At 38.3% G+C, this 25412-nt stretch overlaps 1 protein-coding gene across 1 annotated transcript in view; it reads right to left on the minus strand.

The window, feature by feature from the left end:
* The window catches only part of NUCB2 (nucleobindin 2), a 40437-nt gene extending 17653 nt beyond the window's left edge, over nucleotides 1-22784 (minus strand). Inside the window, exons 1-4 of the mRNA XM_061440671.1 lie at nucleotides 22646-22784; nucleotides 17377-17530; nucleotides 3938-4081; nucleotides 3245-3352 (exon numbers count right to left, since the gene is read on the minus strand). Coding sequence (XP_061296655.1) covers nucleotides 3245-3352; nucleotides 3938-4081 — 252 coding nt within the window. The 5' untranslated portion in view covers nucleotides 17377-17530; nucleotides 22646-22784. The remainder of the gene's footprint in view (nucleotides 1-3244; nucleotides 3353-3937; nucleotides 4082-17376; nucleotides 17531-22645) is intronic.
* Nucleotides 22785-25412: the final 2628 nt, after the last annotated feature.

Genomic DNA, 25412 nt, shown 5'->3' on the forward strand with positions numbered 1-25412 from the left:
CCAAATTTTGTATAATTCCACTCATATGAAATGTCCAGAACAGGCAAAACCACAGAGATACAAATTAGATTAATGTTGGCCAGGGGCTGAGGAGAGGAAAGGGGGAGAGATTGCTTAATGGATACAGGGTTTCATTTTAGAGGAAACAAAATTGTTCTAAAATTAGATAGTGGTGATAGTTATATAACTCTGTACATGTATCAAAACCACTGCATTGTACACTTCAAAGGGGCAGATTTTATGGTATATTAATTATATTTTGATAAAGCTTTTTAAAGTAACATAGCTTCCTTAAGCTTTAGTCATTCCATATATTAAAAACTTATCAAAATTCATCTTTTTTAGGTTGTCTCCTTTGATTACTTTTTTCATAGATGAATATATACATGCTTCAAAATTTAAGAAACAAAATAGTTAGTGGTTTACTTTCTCTTGTTATAAATGCATTTGCAATCATAAACTGCAAGTCTAACTAGCAATCGGGCACACAAACCCTTCAGGATTGAGTCAAGGGGGCCTGCTGAGGAAGGGAAGGTAAAGAAACTCCACAAGGGAGACCAAGAAAGAATGTTCAGAGTGGGGAAAGGGTACCAAGAGAATAGTCTGCTACAGAAGAAAAAGAGTAGTATATTTCAAGGAGAGATGGTCACTATTATTGATAAAACAACAGTTCTCAAGCAGAAGCACCAACATCACTTGGGAACCTCAGATCCGCAGGCCCTAGACTTACTGAATCATAAAGTCGGGAGGTGGGGCCCAGAAATCCGTTTTAACAATTTAAAATTTTGAGAACCACTGAGATAAAATAAAGGAGTCTAGTAAGAAGAGGAATAGAATGTGTGCATTAGATCTGGCAATGAAGAAGTCATGACATCCTTCACAAAAGCACACTCAGGGAAGCGGCACAGGCACTGCCATGATCCTCCCAGTTAGCAATGTTTGGTAAGGGAAGAAATGCAGTATGAGTCTCCTTTCAAAATGCTTAGCTGAAAAGGAAAGGACAACTTCTAACTTTTTTCCCAGTTTTTCCTGAGAAAAGAGGAATTGCCTAGCTATTTGTAATGATTCTCTTGGGTTGGGTTTTGTTGTCTAGTTTTACTTATTTCTTTTTCATTAAATAACTGTTTAACTCACCCCATTTTGTCTCCCCCCCTTACCCGATACAACCCCATAAAGAAAAGGACCTGACTGTGAAAGGGAGACAGTTATAAAAGTATTCCCATACCAAATAAGACAAGCTAGTTGCCTTCCCTTCCCTCGTTATCTCTATATAGCAACTCCCATTATCCACATTTTTGTTAGCCCTCAAATAATGCTCTTAGTCCTAACTGAAGTATTGTAGATAAGAGACACTGAAAGCTCTATATTAGATATCATTCATCCCAGGAAATTAGTTCCATAGCTCAAATAAATTTTTCAAGGAAACACAAGATTATTCAGGAGATTGTGGGTATTATCTAAGTGAAATAAGTCAGGCAGAGAAAGAAAAAATGCTGCCTGATGTATGTGGAATCTAAAAAAACAGAACAAACCAACTAAACCAAACGAAAAACAGACACATACAGAGAATAAATTGGTGGTTGCCAGAGTGGAGGGAGGCTGGGGAAGAAATGAAATGGGTGAAGGGGGGTCAAGAGGTACAAACTCCCAGATGTAAAATCAATAAGCCATGGGGATATAACATACTACATGGGGTGTGCAGTCAATAATATTGTATTAATTTTGTGTGGTGACAGATGGTTACTAGACCTATTGTGGTAACTATTTCCCAAAGTATACAAATGTCAAATCACTATGTCCTAAACATTAAACTAATATAATACCATATGTCAAATATATGTCAATTAAAAAAAAAAAAGGTAATTCTAAAATAAAATAGAGATAATTCAAGGGAATTATTGGCATAAGGCTGTTACCATTCTCCCAGAAATGTTCACAGCTTCCAAGAGGAAAGCTGTGAACTAAAAGCCACACACAGGCTCTGATAGTAGCCACAACCTTATGCACGTCAGACTTTCAAAAGGGGCCCAGAGCAGGGACAGAAACTAAAATAAGAAGGATGCTTGATCCAGAATGTTTCCTTCAAACAAAGTTCACTAATTCTGATTCTAGAAACAGCTGAGACAATTTTTTAGGAAAGTTAAAAACAGATAAAAATAACATAAGCAAACCAATAAAACTATCTTGAGAGATATAACTAAAAGTTTAAAATTAAATCATTGGATTTTTTTTTTTTTTACTTCTGACTTTAAGATAAACCAAATTAAATGGATTCATTACCCTTCAAGGATGGGCTTCCCTAGTGGCTCAGATGGTAAAGAATCTCCCTGCAAGGCAAGAAACCCAGGTTCAATACCTGGGTCAGGAAGATCCTCTGGAGAAGGAATGGCAACCCACTCCAGTATTCTTGCCTGGAGAATCCCTTGGACAGAGGAGTCTGGTGGGCTACTGTCCATGGGGTCACAAAGAGTTGGACACAACTGAGAGACTACACTTTCACTTTCACCCTTCAAGGATGGGCTTTTAAAGAATCTCTCATGTCAGATCTTGTTTTTTACAATCTCTTTTCTTTATTATGAGTACTAAGGAGAAGTCTAGGACTAAGATAATGTCTAATAAATGGACTAAGATAATGTCCAATAAATGCTTCTTAGGACAGAGGCAAATTAAACTTCCCCTATTGAGATAAGATGTGGGCCATTACATCTTCTATTAATCTGGATCTGATTAAACACCAGAACTGAACTTATTCTAAACCTTTGAATAGCTTCCTGCTGGCCTCCCATCATGTTTTGAGTCTCTTACCATGATGTAAAAGACCCTCTGTCATCTAGCCCATGATGCCTTCCAAGCTCATCTTTAGGCCAATCATGGCCTCCACTTCCCAGGCTAGCTTCCAGAAACATTTCCTACTCCCAGGTTTCTATATGTCTCCTGCACCTTGGCCTGGGATGCCTCCCAGTCTTTCTCCTTTTCTCAGCCACATCTTCAAGCAATAGACATAATCTCTAGGAAGAAAGATGACCCACCTTCCCCCACTGCTTTATACTGAATTAGGTGTCCAATCTTATATCTCCAAAATACATTATACACTTATCATATATTCATTGTAGTAATCTTTTTCTTGGTATTAGTCTCCCTTGAGTTAAGGGCTGCAAATGAGACTCATCTTTGTAATCCCAATACTTAGCTCAGTGTCTGGCATGCTTAAATATTTGTCAAACAATTATTTAATTACATTTACCTTTATTTCCTCTATGTCTGCTTTCTGGAGCTTTTCTCTGAAATGACTATCTGTTTCCAGCACATCAATCACTTGCTTGAGGTATTCATCATAATAAAGTCCAGTATCCTTCAAATTAAGAAACAAACAATAACTCTTCTGAAAGTTTTTCCTTCCCTGTATCTAAAGATCTCAATCCTAAAAAACAAAACAAACAAAAAAATGTCTAGAAATATGGTATTGAGACAAACCTACTTTGACAGTTTGGGCAGTCAAAGTTAAAAAACTATTTCTCAAATGAAGAATGTTATATCAGAACTAATGTCATGTTTTACTCCTATGTAAAAGCCAATTTTCTATACCACTTAGACAATGTAGACTTAACCAATAATATTAAAATTATTGAGTTTACCCCATTGTTACCTGTCTCGTTCATTGTTATCTGTCTCTTCTCTGAACATAATGTTTTCTTGGCTGGTTATCTCCATCTTGGAAATGTATTATGGTTAATTCTCTTATATACTATCTAATATACTAATTAGATATATGTATCTAATATAACTACATTAAATAAATTTTTTCTCATATTAAACAACAACATATTCATTATACTTTTTACTACTTTTTGAAAAATAGTTCCTGAATTTCCAATTTTATAAGTAATAAATTTAGTTAAAATTCTTCCCACAAGGTTATCTTTGTCATTTCACTTACTGGTGGTTCTATCTTCGCACTGTCCACAGGCTGAGTAGTTTTCACTTTTGTCTTGTCTATGTCTATAGGCACAGCTTCAAGAGCAGGAAGTGCACACGTAACCAGGAGCAAACAGCACTGTGGGAGGATGGTCCTCCACTTCATCTGAAAGAAAGGTACAATTATATTAAGGTTCTGAAAAAACATTTTCAAACTATATATATATACACCACATTATCACATTAATACCACATTAATAATACCACCATTAATAATATAATATACTCAATTTTAGGGAGCTTCATTCTAGGAATTTTAGAATTCTAAGAAAAGGGTTAAGAATACATTATAACATCAAAAATAATGCTTAAAATAGATCACTAAAGAAAATCAGGAAAGAAATGCTTTTCAGCTAAGATTAAAAAGACAAGTAAACAAAATTTTAAAGTTTAAACTGCTTATATAAGAAAACATTTGGTTAATTTAAAAAGCTTCAAATAAAGATGGTAATGAGGAACTCAATTTTTAAAAAAATAAACAGCCCAAGTTTAAGAAAGGGAGAAGGGAAAACTATATATTTTTTCTCAATTAAAATACTAAAGAGCCAAAATTACTTCTGGATATGATATTTAAATTAGCTTTGATCTAATTTTGAAAGTAATTTGCTCTATGAACATAAATTGATTTAAAAAGACAAATAACTGACTACAAATATTCTCTTAACCTTACCAGACATTATTTTATCATAGCCAATGTTGTTCAGTCGTTAAACCATGTCCGACTCTTTGTGACCCCATGGACTGCAGCATGCCAGGTTTCCTCATCCTTCACTATCTCCCGGAGTTTGATCAAACTCATGGCCATTAAGTTGGTGATGCCATCCAACCATCTCATCCTCTGCTGCCCTCTTCTCCTCTCACATATGACAAAGTTCTTTTTGGTCATTAATTTTTCAAATAAATAGGTCAATAAAATATCAAGCAGGATGTAACAGGGTTGAAGCAAAAGAGTAACAACTAGTGCTGGTCCCACAATATTATTCAAATCTTGGGGATCCCTGGTGTTCCAGTAGTTAAGAATCCACCTTGCAAGGCAGGGGACATCAGTTCAATCCCTGGTCCAGGAAGATTCGACATGCCACTGGGCAACTAAGCCTATGTGCCACAACTCCTGAGCCCATGTGCTGCAGCTACTGAAGCCTGTATGCCTAGAGCCCGTGCCCGAAACAAGACAGTCACAACAATGAGAAGTCCAAGCGCCACAACTGGAGATAACCCCCGCTCTCCACAGCTAGAGAAAGCCTGCACATAGCAACCAAGAGCCAGTGCAGCCAAAAATAAATAAGTAAATCTTTAAAAGAAATATATTGTTCAAATCTTGCTTATTAATTTTCTACTTCATAAGGATATCTGTAGCTTTAATTCTACTACAAGAATTAGAATGAATGAAAAGCTCATACTTAATTTATTTGATACACATAGACTGATAACAGGATCTAAGTAAAAAATAATGGTCTGACCGTCAATCTGGAATATGCATTATTTAATTCAGAGACTTCCAAACTTAGCTGACCACGGACTTAATTTTTTAAGTAACATGTCTTTATCCACAGAACACAGTTTGGGAGAATACACTGCCTCATTTTCACCACAACCCTAGGTAGGATATAGCAGTGACTCATTTTACAGATGAAGAAATTTTTAATGGAAATAATTCACCCACACAGCATTGTCTTGAATTAACAAAATCACTAGAATTCACATTTTAGTGCTATTTCTAGTATATCAAAATTTTTAGCATCATTATTGAGATACAATTCACTTGCCAGAAAATTCTCCCATTTAAGGTACAGGATTTGTCTATTCTATAAAGATGCTACTCAAAGTTTAGTTCTCAAACTTAAAGGATAAAATTATCTGGGAGCTTGTTGGAAATGCAAATTCTCAGGTTGCATCCAACACTTCTAGAGTCAGAATCTCTGGGGTGGGACCCTGGAATCTGCTTTAACAAACATTCCAAGTGATCCTTACATATGTATACTCAAGTCCAAGACTCACTCTTCTCTAGGATACTAGTCCTTCAACACGACTGTTGTGAGTAAATGTTACTTATAATGAAATGTTTGAGAGATACTGGCTCAATGTAGTTAAATATGTTCCCATCTTCGTAAGACTTTGAGGACTTGTGACGGGCTACTCAGTGTTAGGAATCTCTAACAGAAGGATGATTTGTTTTTCCACAGAATCTTTTCCTGGCCATGAATCACCTCCTCTTCTCACAACGATTTTTTATGATAACAAAGGTTTATTTCTCATTCATGCTTCATGCCCACTATAGGTATATGTTTTGCCTTTGTTCTTTTGAGATATAATTTACATGCTATAAAACTTATCCTTTCCAAACACACAATTCAGTGGTTTTTAGTATATTCCAAAGGCTGTGCAATTATCAACATAATCCAATTTTAGAACATTTTCATCATACCAAAAAGAAACCACATACCTATTAGCAGTCATTCCCCATTCCCTCTATTCTCTCAGTCTGTGGCAACCACAAATCTACTTTCAGTCCATATAGATTCGCCTACTCTGGACATTTTATATAAATGGAATCATATAACATATGGCCTTTTCTGTATCTGGCTTTTTTCATTTAGCATTATGCTAAATGTTGTAACATGTTGTAACATGAATCAGCACTTCATTTTTTTTTTTTTTTTACAGCTGAATAGATATTCTACTGTATGGATATTCTACATTTTATCAGTTCATCAGTTGATGAAAATTTGGGTTATTTCTGCTTTCTTTTTTTTATTAAAGATTACAATAAACGGTGTCCTTTTTTGTTGTTGCTTTAAAATTTTATTTATTTTTTGGTCACATTCAGTCTTTGCTGCTACGAGTGGGCTTTCTCTAGTTGCAGGGAGTGGGGGCTACTCTTCATTGTGGTGCACGGGCTTCTCATTGTGGTGGCTTCCCCTGCTGCGGGGCACAGGTTCTAGGCTCCAGGGCTCAGAAGTTGCAGCTCTCAGGCCCTAGAGCATGGGCTTAGTAGTTGTGCCACACAGGTTTAGTTGCTCCACAGCATGTGGAATCTTCCCAGACCAGGAATTGAGCTCATGTCTCCTGTACTGGCAGGCAGATTCTTAGCTACTGCACCACCAGGGAAGTCCTACTTGTACTTTTTTTGGCTAGTATGAATAATACTACTATGAATATTTATGTTCCAGTTACTGTGTTTGATGCAGCAACTTGAATTCTTTTTGTTGTATATCTAGGAGGAGAATTGCTAGATCAATTCTGTAACTCCATTTATAATTTCTTGAGGAACTGCCAAACTGTTTTCCATGGCAGCTAGATCTTTTCCCACTACCACCAGCACTATATAAGGGCTCCAATTTCTATATCCTCACTAACACACGCTATTTATTGTCTATCTTTTATTATAGCCAACCTACTGGGTGTGAAGCAGTATCTTATTGTGAGTTTGATTTGCATTTCATTGGCTACTGATGTTGACCATCTTTTCAAGTGTTTATTAGCTATACCTTTTACCTTTTAAAAAATTAATTTAAAAAGTGTGAGTTAGTTTTTTTTTTTAATTCTGAATTGAAATTTTTGTTTACCTTTGCAAGTCCCCTATGCCACTATAAACAGGCTGACCAATTTAATGACTATTAGACAACACTAGAGTTTTAAGTGTAATCACGACTGAAAAGCCCAAGTTATGACTTAATTGCTCAAGTCAATTTTGATGTTTTCTACATACACTTCTGGGGCTTAATTGAGTCTCAATGGCCCCTAACATGGTACACATATAGTTAGAAAATGAATAATTGCTAAAATGATTTGGGCATGCATGCTAAATTGCTTCAGTCATGTCTGACTCTTTGTGACCCTATGGATTGTAGCCCACTAGGCTCCTCTCTCCATGGGATTCTCCAGGCAAGAATACTGGAGTAGGTTGCAATGTCCTCCTCCAGGGACTCTTCCCAACTCAGGGACTGAACCTGCATCTCCTGCAGCTCCTGCACTGCATCCAGATCCTTTACTGCTAAGCCATCAGGGAAGCTCAAAATGACTTGAATAGTCTCTACAATGTGCATGTGGAAAGTCAGCTCAGTGATACACCTCCATAACTTCACTTTGCAAACCCTACCAGGAGCTGTGACTGCTATCACTTGATACAGTAAATCCAGAGTTTAAAAGACCCTTTCACACAGACTCCTTCCTCCACCCTGGGTCCATCTCCCACGTTACTCAGGCTCTCCTTTTCCCACCATATAGCACATACATTAATAAACAGTTCTGCTTAGCAATTGGAAGCTAAGTTGCATGGTGTTAAATATGCCCTTTTTTATAGTGTCCACCTTTACTTCAATACACAATAGAAGCCTGAGAGTAATGAAAATAAACCTTAGTTAAATACAGTCTTGGAAGTGGAATCGCTTCACCAATTTGTCATTTCTACTCTCTCATTCTTTTTTCAAGTCTATCATAAAATGAAGAGAGTCATGGAGGAATGTGTGTATATGAAAATGTCTGTGTGCATGTGTCCTGATAGAATCTCCAAGTGACAAAAATCTCTGAGCATCTGCTCTAAAACAGTGGATGAGTTTATGGTGCATAAACATATAACCGAGTCCTGCTGCTGCTGCTGCTAAGTCGCTTCAGTAATGTCCGACTCTGTGCGACCCCATAGACAGCAGCCCACCAGGCTCCCCCGTCCCTAGGACTCTCCAGGCAAGAACACTGGAGTGGGTTGCCATTTCCTTCTCCAATGCATGAAAGTGAAAAGTGAAAGTGACGTTGCTCAGTCACATCCGACTCGTAGCGACCCCATGGACTGCAGCCTACCAGGCTCCTCCATCCATGGGATTTTCTAGGCAAGAGTACTGGCGTGGCTTGCCACTGCCTTCTCCAAACTGAGTCCTAGGCTTATTATAAATAACAACAGAAACCATCTATTGAGTGTCTACTAAGTACTTCCTTGGTGACTCAGCTGGTAAAGAGTCCTCCTGCAAAGTGGGAGACCTGGGTTTGATCCCTGGGTTGGGAAGCTCTCCTGGAGAAAGGAACAGCTACCCACTCAATTCTGGCCTGAAGAATTCCATGGACTGTATAGTCCATGGGGTCGCAAAGAGTCGGACACGACTGAGCAACTTTCACACACACACACACACACACACACACACAACACTACATACTAATCATGCTAAATTTTTTTATTACATTAATTTAATTTTTACAATGGCCCTGTGAAATAAATACTATCATTCCCATTTTAAAGTACAGGAATCTGAAACATATCAGTTAAAAAATTTGAACTGGGTCACATGGCAGTAAGTGGTAGATCCAGAGTTTGGACCTGGGAGTGACTGACTCCGAAGCCTATGTCTGCTTTTACACAGTGATTCTCAAAGCGTGGTGGTCCCTGAGGCAGCAGCACCAGCACCACTTGGGAATTTGTTAGAAATGCAAATTATTAGGGTTTACTCCAGATCATCTAAATCAAAGAATCTTTGAGGGAGGTGGGGGGGTGAGAGGTGCAAACTCTATTTTAACAAGCTCTACAGGTGGTTCTGAAGCAGCTAACATTTGAAAGCATACTGCTTCCCTTAGCTCTGTTATTCACAAACCTCCTCTGCAATGAGAGACAAAGAGAATGCTTATCTGAAAAGTAAATTTGGATCCTCAAGGAAAAGAAAAATGGATGATACTACCACGTGTAAAATAGACAGCTAGTGGGAAGATGCTCTCTAATACGGGGAGCTCAGCTTGGTGCTCTGTGATGATCTAGAGGGATGAGACAGGGGAGGTGGGAGGCTCAAGCGGAAGGGAATGCGTGCATGCTAAGTCACTTCAGTCGTGTGTCTTTGCAACCCCATCGACTGTAGCCCGCCAGGCTCCTCTGTCTATGGAATTTTCCAGGCAAGAATACTGGAGTGGGTTGCCATTTCCTTCTCCAGGGGATCTTCATGACCCAGGGATCAAACCCCACATCTCTTAAGTCCTTAATTGGCAGGCAGGCTCTTTACCACTAGCAGGAAGTAGAAGGCTCAAAAGGGAGGGGATATATGTACACATATAACTGATCCACTTTGTAGTACAGCAGAAACTAACACAATATTGTAAAGCAATTATACTCTAATTTTTGTAAAAGGTGTTATACCTAAGAAGAGTAAGGCAAATTAAATTTAGGTGTATACACTATCCACTTGCTATGTGATCATAGGTCAGTCAATTAACTTTCCCTGCTTGTTTCCTCATTTTTTAAAATAATGAATTTTTTAAAAGAGAATTCAATTAGACCTCAGTATTATTTACACTCTTAGATTCTATTATTAGTTAATTCCATTGAATAAAGTGTAGATCTTTTCTGCTACATTATCAGAAATACTAATAAAATTGTTTGTATTCACACCAATTGTAAGAAATGATTAAGCTATATGATTTATAAATGCCTTTTAAACCAAACACTGCTTATTCAGCCAGCTGAAAACTACCTTGGTAGATCAAATAGAAGATTTAGGTGGTGGGATACAAAGAACACAAAAATCAACTACCAATAAAATTTCCTGTCTAGATATAGTAAAAATGAAGTAAAGCCAGGAACGTCTCACACTTTGGACAGAGTGTGAGACACTGTACACTTTTTAAAGAGTGAATTTTAAGATATGTGAATCATACTTCAACTTTTTTTTAAAGTAATGAAAAATAGAGTAAAAAACCTGAGCTTGTAAAAGAAGTGTGAGCATTAAAAAAGGAACAATTACAATTTCAAGCATAATTTACTCTAAAAGTATGTAAGTTTTAAAATTATCTAAGCTCTATAACTTTTCATAATTATCCAGTTTTTACATTCTTAATCATTTTTGTCTAGATAAAATGACTATTATCATACTAGAAAAGTGAAAATCTTGCACTTTAATTTTGGATTTATCTGTTTTTCCTTATAATTCTGTCCATTTTCCTTTAAATATTTTAAGGCTGTGTTTTTAAATGTACACAAACAAGATTTTCTAGGTTTCTGGTAGATTTAATCTTTTTCACATTTGAGTGACCTTTATATCCTAATTTGCCTTAAGGTCTCTTTTGATAATTTTTAAACCAATTTTCTTTTGATTAGTGTGTAGATACACATACACACCCACACACACATTCTCACACGCTTTCTTAAAATTCAGCATAAAAATCTTTCCAACTAGAATATTTTCTCTGTTTATATTATCAAATTACTGACAATGAACTTAATTCCTCAGTTTAACATCTCAGAAAGCAGAGTGGTTTTCAATTAACAGAACATTAAAAAGTGGTTGACTAAGTGGCAGTAGCAACATAATCTTTACTGCCAGCACATACATGAACTTTATTATAGCTATTTCTACTGCCATTACTTTAGACTGAGTTTTTGCATTTTTTGGTCTCTCACAAATTGAATTTAATTGCCATTTAATACATCTTCAAAAGGATTAAATTATGATTTGGCATTAAAATGAAAGGCTATTTGGGGGAGTTCCCTAGTGGCCTGGTTTGACCAGTCAATCCTAAAAGAAATCAATCCTGAATATTCTTTGGAAGGACTGATGCTAAAGCTGAAGCTCCAATTCTTTGGTCACTTGATGCAGAGTCAATTCATGGGAAAAGACCCTGGCATTGTGAAAGACTGAAGGCAGAAGAAGAAGGGGACGACAGAGGATGAGATGGTTGGATTGGCATCACCAATTCAATGGACGTGAGTTTGAGCAAAATCTGGGGGATAGTGAAGGACAGGAAGCCCGGCGTGCTGCAGACCATGCCTTCACCAAGAGGACACGACGAAGCAACTGAACAACAACAAGGACAACTGGTGGCCTAGTGGTTAGGATTTGGGGCTTTCACTGCCCAGGGTCAATCCCTGTTCAGCAAACAAGATGCCGCAAGCCTTCTGGCCAAAAAAAAAAGAAAGAAAGAAAGAAAGAAAAAGCTATTTTGTAAACATAGAAATGAAGTAGCTGATACTAGTAAAGCAAATATTTGATTTAAAGGAATAATTGCAACTTCACACTTTCTTGTAAAGGAACACCTAAGTGTTTCACCTGACTACAGACAGGAAGATACCCACAAATAGACAAAACTACCTTACATTTTGAGATAGAACAAGATTATTTATAAGCAGCCAAACAATGCAAATGAAGGCAGCAGAAACTATGTCTCCAATAAAAAAAATTATATAGAATATAAGACTGATTTCATGGATTCATGAACAAAGTCAACTTGTCAGAGACTTCCAACCAACACTGAACAGAAGCCACATAACTTCCAAGTAATTTTGAGGAAAAAACAAAGATGAATTTAGTCCATAGGAAATGCTGAAAAAATCCTGCTGCCCTTTTACAGGTCTCCAAATGATACAGTAATGCTAAAGGTGCTAAAGAGACTGATACTCCAAGAATGAGTTACACAAGAAATAGCACACTGTTCTTGCCTGGAGAATCCCAGGGATGGGGGAGCCTGGTGGGCTGCCGTCTATGGGGTCCACAGAGTCGGACACGACTGAAGCGACTTAGCAGCAGCAGCAGCAGTAACACTGGCATAGGCATCTATGGCCAAAAGTTCTTGCCATATTAAAATTTAAACTACAAAAGAATTTCTCAAAAATGTTACTATACATGTAAAAGAGGGATTATGGCTAAGAAAGGAAAGTTAACTAAAGCTGGCTTGAATGTCCAAGAGCCTTTAGTAGCCTTTCAAGTGTGTGAGTTTAGTTCTGGATGCATTCTGAGGCTGCATACCTGAATATTTGAAGAATAGGTTGCCTGAAAGGTATCCCAACTGGATGTTATTTCTGATGCATGTCTAGACAAACTGTAACCCCTCAGTGGTAAATAAATCACTGATGGAGGGACTGGGGAAAGAAGATGAATCTGACAACTTTCCATCATCATCTTTTGAAAAGCACCAGCATCAAAGCTTGTAAGATGATGATCATCTTCAGGAATGCACTGGCATCAAAGCTTGCAAAATGAAGGTCAGAAGCTTAGAAGAAAATTCCAGGCAAACGGTTTTAAAGAAACTCCTAGAATTAAATCACCATTACTCTCCACAGTAGAGAGGAAAATGTCATGTGGAAAACACTGCTGCTGCTGCTAAGTCGCTTCAGTCATGTCCGAATCTGTGCGACCCCATAGATGTCAGCCCACCAGGCTCCCCCGTCCCTGGGATTCTCCAGGCAAGAACACTGGAGTGGGTTGCCATTTCCTTCTCCAATGCATGAAAGTGAAAAGTGAAAGTGAAGTCACTCAGTCGTGTCCGACCCTCAGCGACCCCATGGACTGCAGCCCACCAGCTCCTCTGCCCATGGGATTGTCCAGGCAAGAGTACTGGAGTGGGGTGCCATTGCCTTCTCCGGTGGGAAAACACAAACAGTCACAATTCTGAATCAAGGAAGCATTTCAGAAGACTTAGGTTATGAAGGTGAAAGAGTCTTAGAAATACCTTAACTGATTTATTTAGCTTCTTTAAATTTCTTAATGTATCTGCAAATGCAATGTAAGAAAAATCTGTATGTTTAAATGTATCTTAAAAGCACAGAATGAAATTCTAAGCGATAAAGAACTCAGTTTTATGGGCAATATGTATTCTATATGGTATAAAATGGTGTGTCTTAATATCAGTGTGTTAGGGGAAGCACACTGACTGAAACCTTGCACCCTAGCCAGGCACCATAGTAACCATTTGCATGAGCTGTTTTAGGATAGGAGGTCCTAGTAACAAACACAGAGCTAATAAGCTACCACCAATCAGAAGAGTTCAGGAAAGATAAAAATGAGACACCACATGTCCGACCACCTCCCAGAATCCTTGCTGGCATCCATCTTGGCTAAGCAATGCACATGTCACCAAGGACCCTGAGTCAGAATGACTGGCCAAAGACAACCCGGAAACTAACCCCATGACCATAAAACCCAAGACTCAGAACCACGTGGCAGAGCAGTTCTCCTGGGTTCCTTTACCCTACTGCTCTCCCCTTGGGCTCCCTTTCCAAAAAAATCTCTTGCTTTGTCAGCTCATGCGTCTCCTCAGGCAATTCATTTCCGAGTGCTAGATAACAGCCCACTTTTGGGCCCTGGAAGAGGTTCTCCTTCCTGCAACAAATGGAGTCTTAGAGTCAATGAAACACCACCTTTTTGGGGGCTTTCTATGTATCCTGCCTCTTTACTATTTATTTCCTTTCCTTTCTTGCCTGTATTTAAATTTTGTTTTTGATTGATGAAGAATTTTTTAAATATACTTTTCCCTTCTATTAATTTTGAATCTTTTAGTGTTTATTTTATAAATAATTAGGACAATTAACTTACTGCAGCCTAAAGCTAATTAAAACATTTACTTCTTAATAAGGCCTCAATAAAAGTTAACTGTTATCATAACAAAAGAAATGAACATTTTTCTAGCTCATTAGGTATAAAAGTAATGTTATAAAAATCTCTTTAAATGCCAAGATAATGTCAAATGTGTCAGAGACAAGTTTCCAGATTTTCGTGAATCCAGTATACAAATGTCCATACAAAAGAAGGAGAGATGAGTGACAAAGACAAGCAATGGGGAAAAAAGGAAACTAATTTATTGATACTTTTCTTCCACTATCAGATCAGTAAGAATGGCCTTCTCCTTTCTTTTATCAACCTCTTTGTCCATAAGAACAGAGACCTAAAGAGAAAATACTGGGCTAAATGAGGTTGACACAGTAGACTGATCCAAACCAGGATAGGCTGAAATTAACACTCTAAAGTAGGATAATGGAGGGAGGAGGGAGGAGGGTTCAGGATGGGGAACACATGTATACCTGTGGCAGATTCATTTTGATATATGGCAAAACCAATACAATATTGTAAAGTTAAATAAAATAAAATTTTAAAAAAAAAAGAAGAAAAAAATAAAAGTAGGATAATGTAAAATTCTAAATCAGGCAGTGATCTCAAGACAGCATGGAAAGCACTGATCCCAAAGGCATTAGAGCCTTAAGCAAAAGCACAAAATAAACAGAGTTCTTAAGCCTCTCCTAACATTCAGTAGATACAAAATAATTTCCCTCAATTTCCAAGTCCTAAAAATAAGCTTCTCTATTCTTCCCTGTCTCCACCAAAACAAAATTCCCATTCATACACAGAGGCACATTTCTCAACTACTGATTCTTACCAGTAATTATCTGGATTAAGTCTACCTGGGGTGGGTGTGGATGGGTGGGTGTGGGTGTGAGTGGGTAGGGGTGTCTGTGTGTGTGTGTCTGTGTGTGTGTGTGTTTCCTGTTTTGCTTATAGGGACAAATATCCTGAGTGGTTAACAAGAATGGTCGTGGGTAAGAAGGGTGAAGAATACAGAAAACTGAAACTGGTTTGTCTCGCTTTGCTTTCAACAGTCTCTCTTCCTTCTTCATTTATCGGTTTTTCCCTCCAACCTTCTTCTTTTACTCCTATTGCTCTTAAATTTAAGACTGAACTGAAGTATGTTTTCTTTACTCTGTTATCTGTTATTTATTAATTTAACAAACACTTAACTAAGTACCTACTATATTCCAGACATTATGCTGGATACAAAGGTAAGTGAGATAGACATGGTCTCTACCCTCGTACAGTTTTCAATCCAATGTGGAAGGCAGCCTATTAAGTAAACAACTGCAATTTGAAAAAAGCTGCTTACAAAACAACATATAGCATTATTCTTTCTATTAATTGAAAAAAATTTAAGGCATTAAAATTGTATTCAGCAACTAAGATATTTTCGGTCAGATGACTTACAATGCTAAATGCTCCTTACAGTCTTTCTAATATCCCTAAATGATGGAATCTTTAAGTTCTTCCCTCACCAATTTCCATTCCCTAAATTTCAGTTTCCTTTTCTCAAAATTTTATTTCAATTCACTGTCTTTACAGATAAAATGGCAATTGAAGCATTTCATGTGGCAAGTATAGGATATATTTGGGCTTCCCTGGTGGCTCAGACTGTAAAGTGTCTGACTGCAGTGAGGGAAACCCGGGTTCAATACCTGGGTCGGGAATATCCCCTGGAGGAAGTAATGGCAACCCACTCCAGTACTCTTGCCTTGAGAATTCTATGGACAGAGGAGCCTGGTGGGCTACAGTCCATGGGGTCGCAAAGAGTCAGACACAACTGAGCAACTTCACTTCACTTCACTTCTATCCAAAAACTTCTAGAAGGAAATAAAATATTGGTATACCTAAATAAGTTAGGCAAGGGACAGTAGTTAAGTAAAAGGAAATTTCAAGACAGTTAACAGTTGAGTGGTTAAAAAAACACACACACAAAACCACAACATCTTTTAACCAACAAAGGCAACAATGTTCCTTGCATGACAACATTGAACTTAAAAGTATCTTAAGGTGGATAACAATTTTCAACATAAATTTACTTACTGATGATTTATTATGTGATACTCTTTGGATAACTTATCTGTCTTTTTAGTACTTTGCATAAAGAAAGTGGCTCAATAAATGTTAGCTATACAACAAACATCTACTATTGAATATTTATGGGTAATTTTTTTTAAATAACCAGAACAAATACCCAATTAAGACAGAAAGCCTTCTACAGTGAATCCTGGGATAAACATAAAAAAAGAAAAACAGTTTGTTAGATGAAAGTTATTTCCTTCTGGAGATAATGGCCAAACTTAAAACTCTCACATGACAAATTACTGAAGCTTCTTTGAATGCTTATCACAGCACACAGATCTCAGGGATGAAAGAGAAAAAGATTCATATTGTGCAAACACTTCTATTTGCCAGTCAATATCCAAATCTTCCCTTCCTCTGCAATAACAAAAGCCCAATTTTATTCAAGGCAACCATGCATTCAGCTACATTTCTCTGCTTCCCTGGTACAGGATAATCTTTTGGTTATTATTATAACCAAAGGATAATTCCTTTGGTTCAGAATAATCTCCTTAAAGGGAGAGGTTGCATCTTTCTTTGTCTTTGCCTTGCTACCTGGAACTTTGTTTTGGTGGATACAGCTGTGGCAGCTATTTTGGACTATGAGGACCAGGGCCACATTTTAGGGATAACAGATCAAAGAAGTGGAAAAAGTTTAGGTCCCTGGAAACTTTATGAAGCTACTATCCTAGATTGCCTCCTTTAAGAATTATTTTACATGAGGAAATAAATTTTTTATGTTTAAGCCACCACTAAGTCTGTTTTCATTTTTGCTTTCTTAAATGATCGTGCAAGTGTGCTAAGTTGCTTCAGTCATGTCTGACTCTTTACAACCCTATGGACTGTAGCCTGCCAGGCTCCTCTGTCCGTGGGATTTTCCAGGCAAGAATACTGGAGTGGGTTGCCATGCCCTCCTCCAGGGGATCTTTCCGACCCAGAGATCAAACCCATGTCTCTTACATCTCCTGCACTGGCAAGAGGGTTCTTCACCACTGAGCCACCTGGGAAGCCCTCTTAACTGATCACTTACCTTCAAACAGGTAAAGAATTTCTATCTCCTTTTTACAGATGAGGCAACTGAGATCCAGAGAGGTAAGATGACTTGCACAATATCAAATTGGTGAAGAGGTGGGTCTGGCTCCTGTCTCAATGCTTTTTCACTAAGAACTGACTCTTCACAGGTTCTAAACATAAAAAATAAATAAAAATAAACATAAACATAAATTTAGGCTTATTACAGTGGTAGTAGCACATTATAGTGTATATATGTGTCAAATTCTGTGAAAATAAAAGGTGCCAACATTTCTATACTGTGGAAGGAGTCTATATCATATCCCAGTGGGGAAGGAAAAGAAATATATTATCCAAATAGAATCAAAGACCAAAATAAGCAAAGATATTTATTTATATGCCAAGGTTTTACCATATTGCTCTTCTTTTAAATAGTTAAGAAAAGTTCAAACTAAAAGCTTATTTTTTCCTCTTCAATGAGACTTCATTGTACATTCTAAGTTTCCCCATTCAATCCTTAACTGAATTTTTTCTTAAAATCTTTATCTAGAATCCTTTTTTACTCTTATTACCACTTTTAAAAATTAAGCTTGGCCCATGCCTTAAACACAGAGATCACATAAATAAAGCACAACATCTCAAATTCTTTTTTGAAACCCACCACCCAACTGTAAAATATAAGGCAGTTATATTGCAAACTCACCAGTGAATATAATCAATTATTTCTAAGCAGTATATAAAGAAAATAAGGAAATAAAATATCTTCAAATTTTAAGAACACATATTTATTTCTTTTCATGGTACTATAGTTAACATAAAATTATCTAAGCAGGAGAGTGATCATATGCAACTTATGTTGGAAAGGCACATGACTTTTATTAGCATGGTCAAAAATAAACTGCAGATTGAATCCTAACCACTCCCATTTACTGCCAAGCTACTTGACTCTCTGAGTCTCAATTTTCCTATCCATAAATCAAACTAATACTTCTTCATAAGTTTTTGACTGGATGAAAATAAGAATGAATACAATGGAATTAGCACAGTACATGGCAACAGTAAATGCTTCAGAAACAGTAATGCCCTTCTGGTCTTGAAAATTTAATATCTATATATTTAAATAATAAAAATCTGTGTTGTAAACACCCAAAGTCATCGAACTTAAACAGCAATAAGCCAGTTTGACATACAACCTTAAAATGTCATTTTTTTTGGAAAGGCCATGTTAGAGCTCTCCCTAGAGCATGCCACAGCCAAAGTCTTGATGCAGGTCAATGAAAAAAATACAACCCACAAAAGAAGAATACAATCTCTTCCTCCCTGACATTAAAATAAAGCTTCTGAAAGAGACCCAGGTTTCTTCCTTCAAGTCAGGAAACTTGGGTTGCTTCAACCTACTTACTGTCAGTGTCAGAATTCCGACAGAGAAAAGGGGTGGGGTGGAGAAAAACAGATGGCTTCTAAATTTCTCCATGGCAGCAGCGAAAAGGGCAAAAGCCAACCTACGGCTCAACTCCATTTTTCCATTTGAAAGTGACAGTCAATAGGAAAGTGAGATTCACAATAAAACATCAGATGTATGACCAGCTGAGCTGTATTCTAACCCTTCCCTGTATCAAGATATCAGTATAGATCTTAGTGTCTTTGATGCTCGTATCTGTAGAAAAGCACACCAATCAAGAAAACCAGGATTTTGCCTTTTTTCTCAATCTTAACAGATGGCTATAGTGTTAATTTTTTTTAAATCAACTCTTTTTAAAAACTGAAGTATAACTAACTAATTTACAATGTTGTGTTCCTTTCAGGTATACAACAAAGTGATTCAGGTATATATATATGTATATTCTTTTCAGGTTATTTTATATTATAGGTTATTAAGATATTGAATATAGTTCCCTATGATATACAGCAGGTCCTGGCTGCTTATCTGTTTTATAATTAATAATGTGTGTATTAATCTCAAACTCCTAATTTATCTCTCCCCAGCCCGTACAGCATGCTTGATAATGAGTTTCTGAAAAACAAATACCATTGCTCATGTGTATATTCAATAAACATAAAAGCAACAGCAAAATTTTTAAATTTATTAAAATTATAATGTCTTCATCATTTATACATACTATACTTCAGAGCCTCTTGAAAGTGAAAGAGGAGAATGAAAAAGCTGGCTTAAAGTTCAACATTCAGAAAACAAAGATCATGGCATCCAGGCCCATCACTTCATGGCAAATAGATGGAGAAACAGTGGAAACAGTGGCTGACTTTATTTTTGGGGGCTCCAAAATCACTGCAGATGGTGACTACAGCCATGAAATTAAGACGCTTACTCCTTGGAAGAAAAGTTATGACCAACCTAGACAGCATATTAAAAAGCAGAGACATTACTTTGCCAACAAAGGTCCATCTTGTCAAGGCTATGGTTTTTCCAGTAGTCATGTATGGATGTGAGAGTTGGACTGTGAAGAAAGCTGAGCACAGAAGAACTGATGCTTTTGAACTGTGGTGTTGGAGGACTCTTGAAAGTCCCTTGGACTGCAAGGAGATCCAACCAGTCCATCCTAAAGGAGATCAGTCCTGAGTGTTCATTGGAAGGACTGATGCTGAAGCTGAAACTCCAATACTTTGGCCACCTGATGCAAAGAGCTGACTCATTTGATAAGACCCTGATGGTGGGAAAGACTGAAGCAGGAGGAGAAGGGGACGACAGAGGATGAGATGGTTGGATGGCATCACCGACTCTATGGACATGAGTTTGGGCAAGCTCTGGGAGTTGGTGATGGACAGGGAGGCCTGGCGTGCTGCAGTCCACGGGGTGGCAGAGTCAGACACGACTGAGGGACTGAACTGAACTGAACTGTACTTCAGATAACTAAAATACAGTATGTTAAAAAATTCTGCCACAAAATAAAAGAAATGCAGCTGCCATTTAATTTTTCATTAGGTTGCTTTAGATTTTTAAAATCAGAGCATGCTGGAACCAGAAATGATCTTAGAAGTGGTTTGGTTCAGATCTTACTTTTATAAAAGGTTTAAGGCACAAGGAAATTAACTGACTTAGCCAAGATCACCTGGCAGAGCCAGGATTGGAATCTGGCCTTTAGAATTAATTCTAATGAAATACACGTTTTACCAGATTGTGGTGGTTTTAGAAAATTTAGATTAATCATTAAAGTTATCAAGGTTTTTCCTTGAATAAATTATTTTAAATTGTTAGAAGCCTGTTTTTTAAAGTCTATAAACTAACTGCATGTATTAAGCATAAGAATAAGTTTCCCCATTTTAGACCTTCAATTATTTTTAAAAAGTTAATCATCTATCATGTCAAATATAGTCAACTCAATTACTCACAATACTTAGAGGATTATTTACTTTAAGAATTATTTTTGATACATTTTTAAATCTTACACTTGATTCCTCCAGCTACCCAATACTTAAAAGGGTATTTTGCACACTTCAGTCACCCAAACGGTCCTTAGAAAGTGGAAAACACTTAGAAAGTGCATATTCTAAATAACACAAAAATTAGTTTGGTATGTCTAGGAGGTATATAATATGCCCCCAAATAAAAAGACACTGGTATTGAGCATGCTACTGATACTCTATATTAGTGCCCATAATCAATTATCGCTGTTTTGAAGCATACCTTTATTGCCTTAATTGTGCAAGTCATTTTAACTGGTATTTACAGAACACAAACCAACTTGGCAAAAAGCATACTGAAAGGGTATATACAAAATGTGTGGTATAAACAATAAATACCTCGGGAAATCAGAGATATGTAAATGCAACATGGACTCCACCCTTGCAAAACAGATAAAATTAAAATAGATGGAGAACAACATGGATAACTACAAGGAGACAAATGAATTTTTCACTCATCTTGGAAAGCTGGAGCAGGTCATGGGGAGTTTCAAGACCAAGATGAGAAACAGAAGTTCCTATGTTCACCCTAACAACAAGAGGGATATTATTTGATATTTCATTTCTAATTCTAAATTTCCATGTTTTTTCTTAAACTTTGGACTCTACTAACTGAGGAAGAATTGTTGAAATATCTGTTTGTTCAACATTTGTTGAACTTAGTTTTCAAATTTTATAAAACAAGAAATACAACTTGGCTTAAATCTGAACTAATCCAAGGCACTATCTATGAGGGACAAGATGCAAGAATCTGGAGACTGCCTCACACTATTCAACCAAATTTATGAGGAAGGATCGTAAGAAACAAGTGATTTAAGTAGGCTGTTAAAAAAAAAAAAAAATACTATAAGCTACCCAATCCAAATCTATTATACCACTAATCATATTACTTTTCATGCATTCCTGAAAGCAACCATCTCATCAATTCAGTTCTTATAAGGAAAGTCCACAATTTCCTTCAAACAAAATTGACAATCAGATATAATTGCATTTAACCTCTCTTCTCCCTCCTCCTCCCTTTTCTAACGAAAGTAATACATAGTTTGGTGTCCATATTCACCCATGGATTTAATAGCTATAATAAAAGGCTTAGATGGCAGCATTCTTATTCAATTGTGTAAATGGACACTATCCAGTTTAGGAGTTTGGTAGACACTTTGAGACTTTCAAGAGGTTTCTGTCTCCAAGAAACGAGAATGGTTCAATGGTTCAAGTTCATATTTCCTCTCTTACTTAACTTTATAAAAATAATTGTCATCCAAAACCACTGCCCGGAACCATCCACAACAATAACCACATTTAGTCACTCAGTTACCATTTAGCAGGTGCAACAAGAAAGTACCGTCTTTCTCAAACTCCATACCACCATCTTACATCTAAAGATTTGTCACTTAGGGAAAACAATACCACAACTGGCACCAACTTTCTCCTCTCCTGGTGTCAGCGGCTGCCGGCTTAACAGAACCGGCAGAAGAGCAGGATTCACCGGCCTAGCTTAGCTCGGCGTCGCGGGATGCGGTGAGCATCAGCCTGGAAGTGGTAGGTGTACCCTGTTCACCAGTGAGCACCTCCCTCGCCCATCGCCCTGCCAAGGCCAGGCTGGAGCCCACCCTGGGACTCGGTCCTGCACTTACCGACCCTCGCCTGCTCTTCTCCAAGAGCCTGCCCCTTGATAGACCCCAAAGAAAGCACCGGTGCCCTGCAGCGGGTGGAACGGAGAAAGGGACCCCGCGCCTCCAGCTAGAGCTGGAACCTACTCCCCACTGTGCCCGTCCATAGTGGAGCTCCCACCATCCTCACTGCTGGGGCAGGGCAGGCGAACTGAGCTTTATCTCAGGACCTGCCCCAGCCTCCCGATCCTCACCCACCTTGAGGCCGCCAGCTTTACGAAGCCGGGTCTCCAAGCGCGAGGCTCCGCCTGCTGAATGCTTGCAGGGAACAGGCTGGCCTCTAAAGCCCCCAGCCGCCGGCTCTGCACTGTACTTCTACCCACGGCGCGCTCCCGCCTCCTTGCTGCCATGGCGACAGCCCGGGTCCCCGGCAGCCGCTGATTGGTCCCACCGGGAGAGTGGAAGGCGCCGATTGGCTAGGGCGGAGACCAGGCCGCGCCGGAGGGCTAGGAGGCGGGCGGTGTGGAGCTCTAAGGCGTAGGAGCCTCGGGGAGGGTGAGCCAAGAGGGACGTGGCGCTCTGCGGCGCGGACTAGGAAGCCGCGCCCCTTCCTTCTCCGGCTTTCATGGAGAATCCTGTGGAGCAGGATTTGGGTGGGTGAGGTGCTTACCCGCGACCGGGACAAAAAAACAGGTGTCTCCTCGCCCTCGGCCGCCGGTGCGCGCTGGCAGCGCCCATACTGGTCAGGCGGTCAGGCGATTTTCGCCCGCAGGCCTCCTTTGGGTCTAATACCCCGGGCCTCCTCCTTGGCGGGAATATTACCTGTATTTGTAAGCTCACCTACCCCGGTTTTGTTATGCCGTGGGCCACTGTGGCTTGATTGCTTTTTGTTTCACCTTCTCTCACACCCGTCTGCGGTATCTTTCTTTTCTCCGCACCCTCCTTCTTATAGAACTAAGACATCTGCTCCACACCCATCATTTTAAAGATGGGGGAACTGATCCTCAAAGGTACTCGTGGCTCGAGGATTAGAGAAACTTTTGGAGCCTCAAGGCTGTTTTCGATTGAGTCTGCTAAGTAATGGCATCTTTCTCTGAAGCTGTTTTCTTGCTTGTAAAAATGGTGTTTATCTCAGAGTTGTTAGTGACGCTTAGATAAGATTCCAGAAAACCAGTATAGAACCTGCTGCATATGTTAGTAATGTTAGCTGCTTTTTATCAGGAAATAATACAGGATAGTAGCTAAATCACCTATTTGGAGCCCAACTGCCCACGTGAAACCAATTCCTTGACTCGCTTAAGCGCTGTGTGCCTCACTTTCCTTGTCTGTAAAATGAGAATAATAATAGTATCCTCCTCTTTACAGCATAAGTAAATAGAAGAGTGACAGGCACATAGTAAGTGTTCTATAAATGTTAGTACTTCTCATGTTAGTGGCTGAGCCAGGGCTGCAATTCAGCTCTCTAGATTCCAAGACCGGCGATCTCTACTCTTACACAACTCTCATCTGTACATGAAGAACAGTGCCTAGAAATTCAGCTTTTTTTAAGGTTCAGGAGGAAGTGCTTGTCCCTTTTCTTCAAATCTCAAACTATCTCCCTTACTGTCATGAAAGTCCTAGTATGTTGTGACTGCCTCCACTGAAGGTTTAATAGCAGAGGCAAATGCAAGGAAAATAATCATAGTTCTGATGGAGATATTGAAGAATGAAACCACTAGAATAAGAAAGGATGTTCAAAAAGTTACGGTGTAGGAATACTAAATCTCTATCTGAAAAATATAAATACTAATGTGAAGGTATTGGTAATATTAATATGTCATTAGTAACCAATGTTAGTGTTAGATTAGGAGACAAGCCACATCCCGTCTCTGTGGAAAATACTAAATTGTAAATACATCAAAAGCAGGAAGTATCTTCCACATTTTTATTACCCATTATCTACCACAGGGCCAAACACACTGTGCTTGATCTAAGCCCTGACATTTGAGATAAACCCTTTAAAGGGAAGCCCTGAAAGATCTGGTAATTTTCTACACTATTATCAAGATAAATATTATTTATTATTATTATCTAGTAACCCAATGGAAAATAAGAAATTGGATTAGTCCAACAACACAATGAAAAGAGAAAGAACCATAGCGGGGTGACTGAGATGTCAGCAATATTCTCAGCAATATTCTGGGGTGAAGGAAGAATAAAACAGGAAGACAGGGCAAACAGATGAAACAGCAAGATTCAGGATTAGGAGAGATCACTAAGGAAGATATTTCAGTATGTCATGTGCCTGTAAAGCAGGCAACAGCATCTATACTAGTGAAGATGCTTTTGTGATGGAGAAAAATAAGAACATTAATCCTGAACCCTGGAACTATGGGCTGAGGGACTTATAAGGAAATGTTACTTTATTTAATAGGTAAAACTCCAAACTTGGGGCTTTGGCACTAATGGAAAATCTCCTGATGGGGAGAAGGACGAAGAACACACTACTGCACTGTTCAAGGAAGAAAACAAGGCTTTGGAGTCAAAACTAGGTCCCAACCCTGCCTAAATTAAAAACCCAGTTCTATCTTTATTAGTTGAGTGTCCTCTGCCAAGTAACTTACCTTTGTCCATAGCATAGCTTCCTTATTTATAACATGGAGGCAATAATAGTTCCCACTTCATAAACATGTGAGGATTAAATGAGTTCATATTTGTAAAGCAAAGAGGTTCTTGGCACATAGTAAGCCCATAGTCCATATATTAATGTTGGATAAAATACTGATATCAGTTTCTCTATCTGCAACCTGGGATCATAATAGTGAACTTACTATAAGGTTCAAATGATGTGTGTAAACTGTTAGAGAAGAGATGCTCATAGACATTATTTCTCTGTCCCTCCATCCCTACAAGCCTCCAATCTGTTACCTCTGAACTCCTTTCTGATTCACACTGCCACTGCCATCAAGGGGCTATTGCTCAACCTGGTCTAAGCAGGGATAAAATATCATTGCATAATTTTTCTTGACTCAGGTGAAAAGCTCAA

The sequence above is a fragment of the Bos javanicus genome, chromosome 15 (genome assembly GCF_032452875.1).
Source record: "Bos javanicus breed banteng chromosome 15, ARS-OSU_banteng_1.0, whole genome shotgun sequence".
Taxonomy (NCBI): Eukaryota; Metazoa; Chordata; class Mammalia; order Artiodactyla; family Bovidae; genus Bos; species Bos javanicus.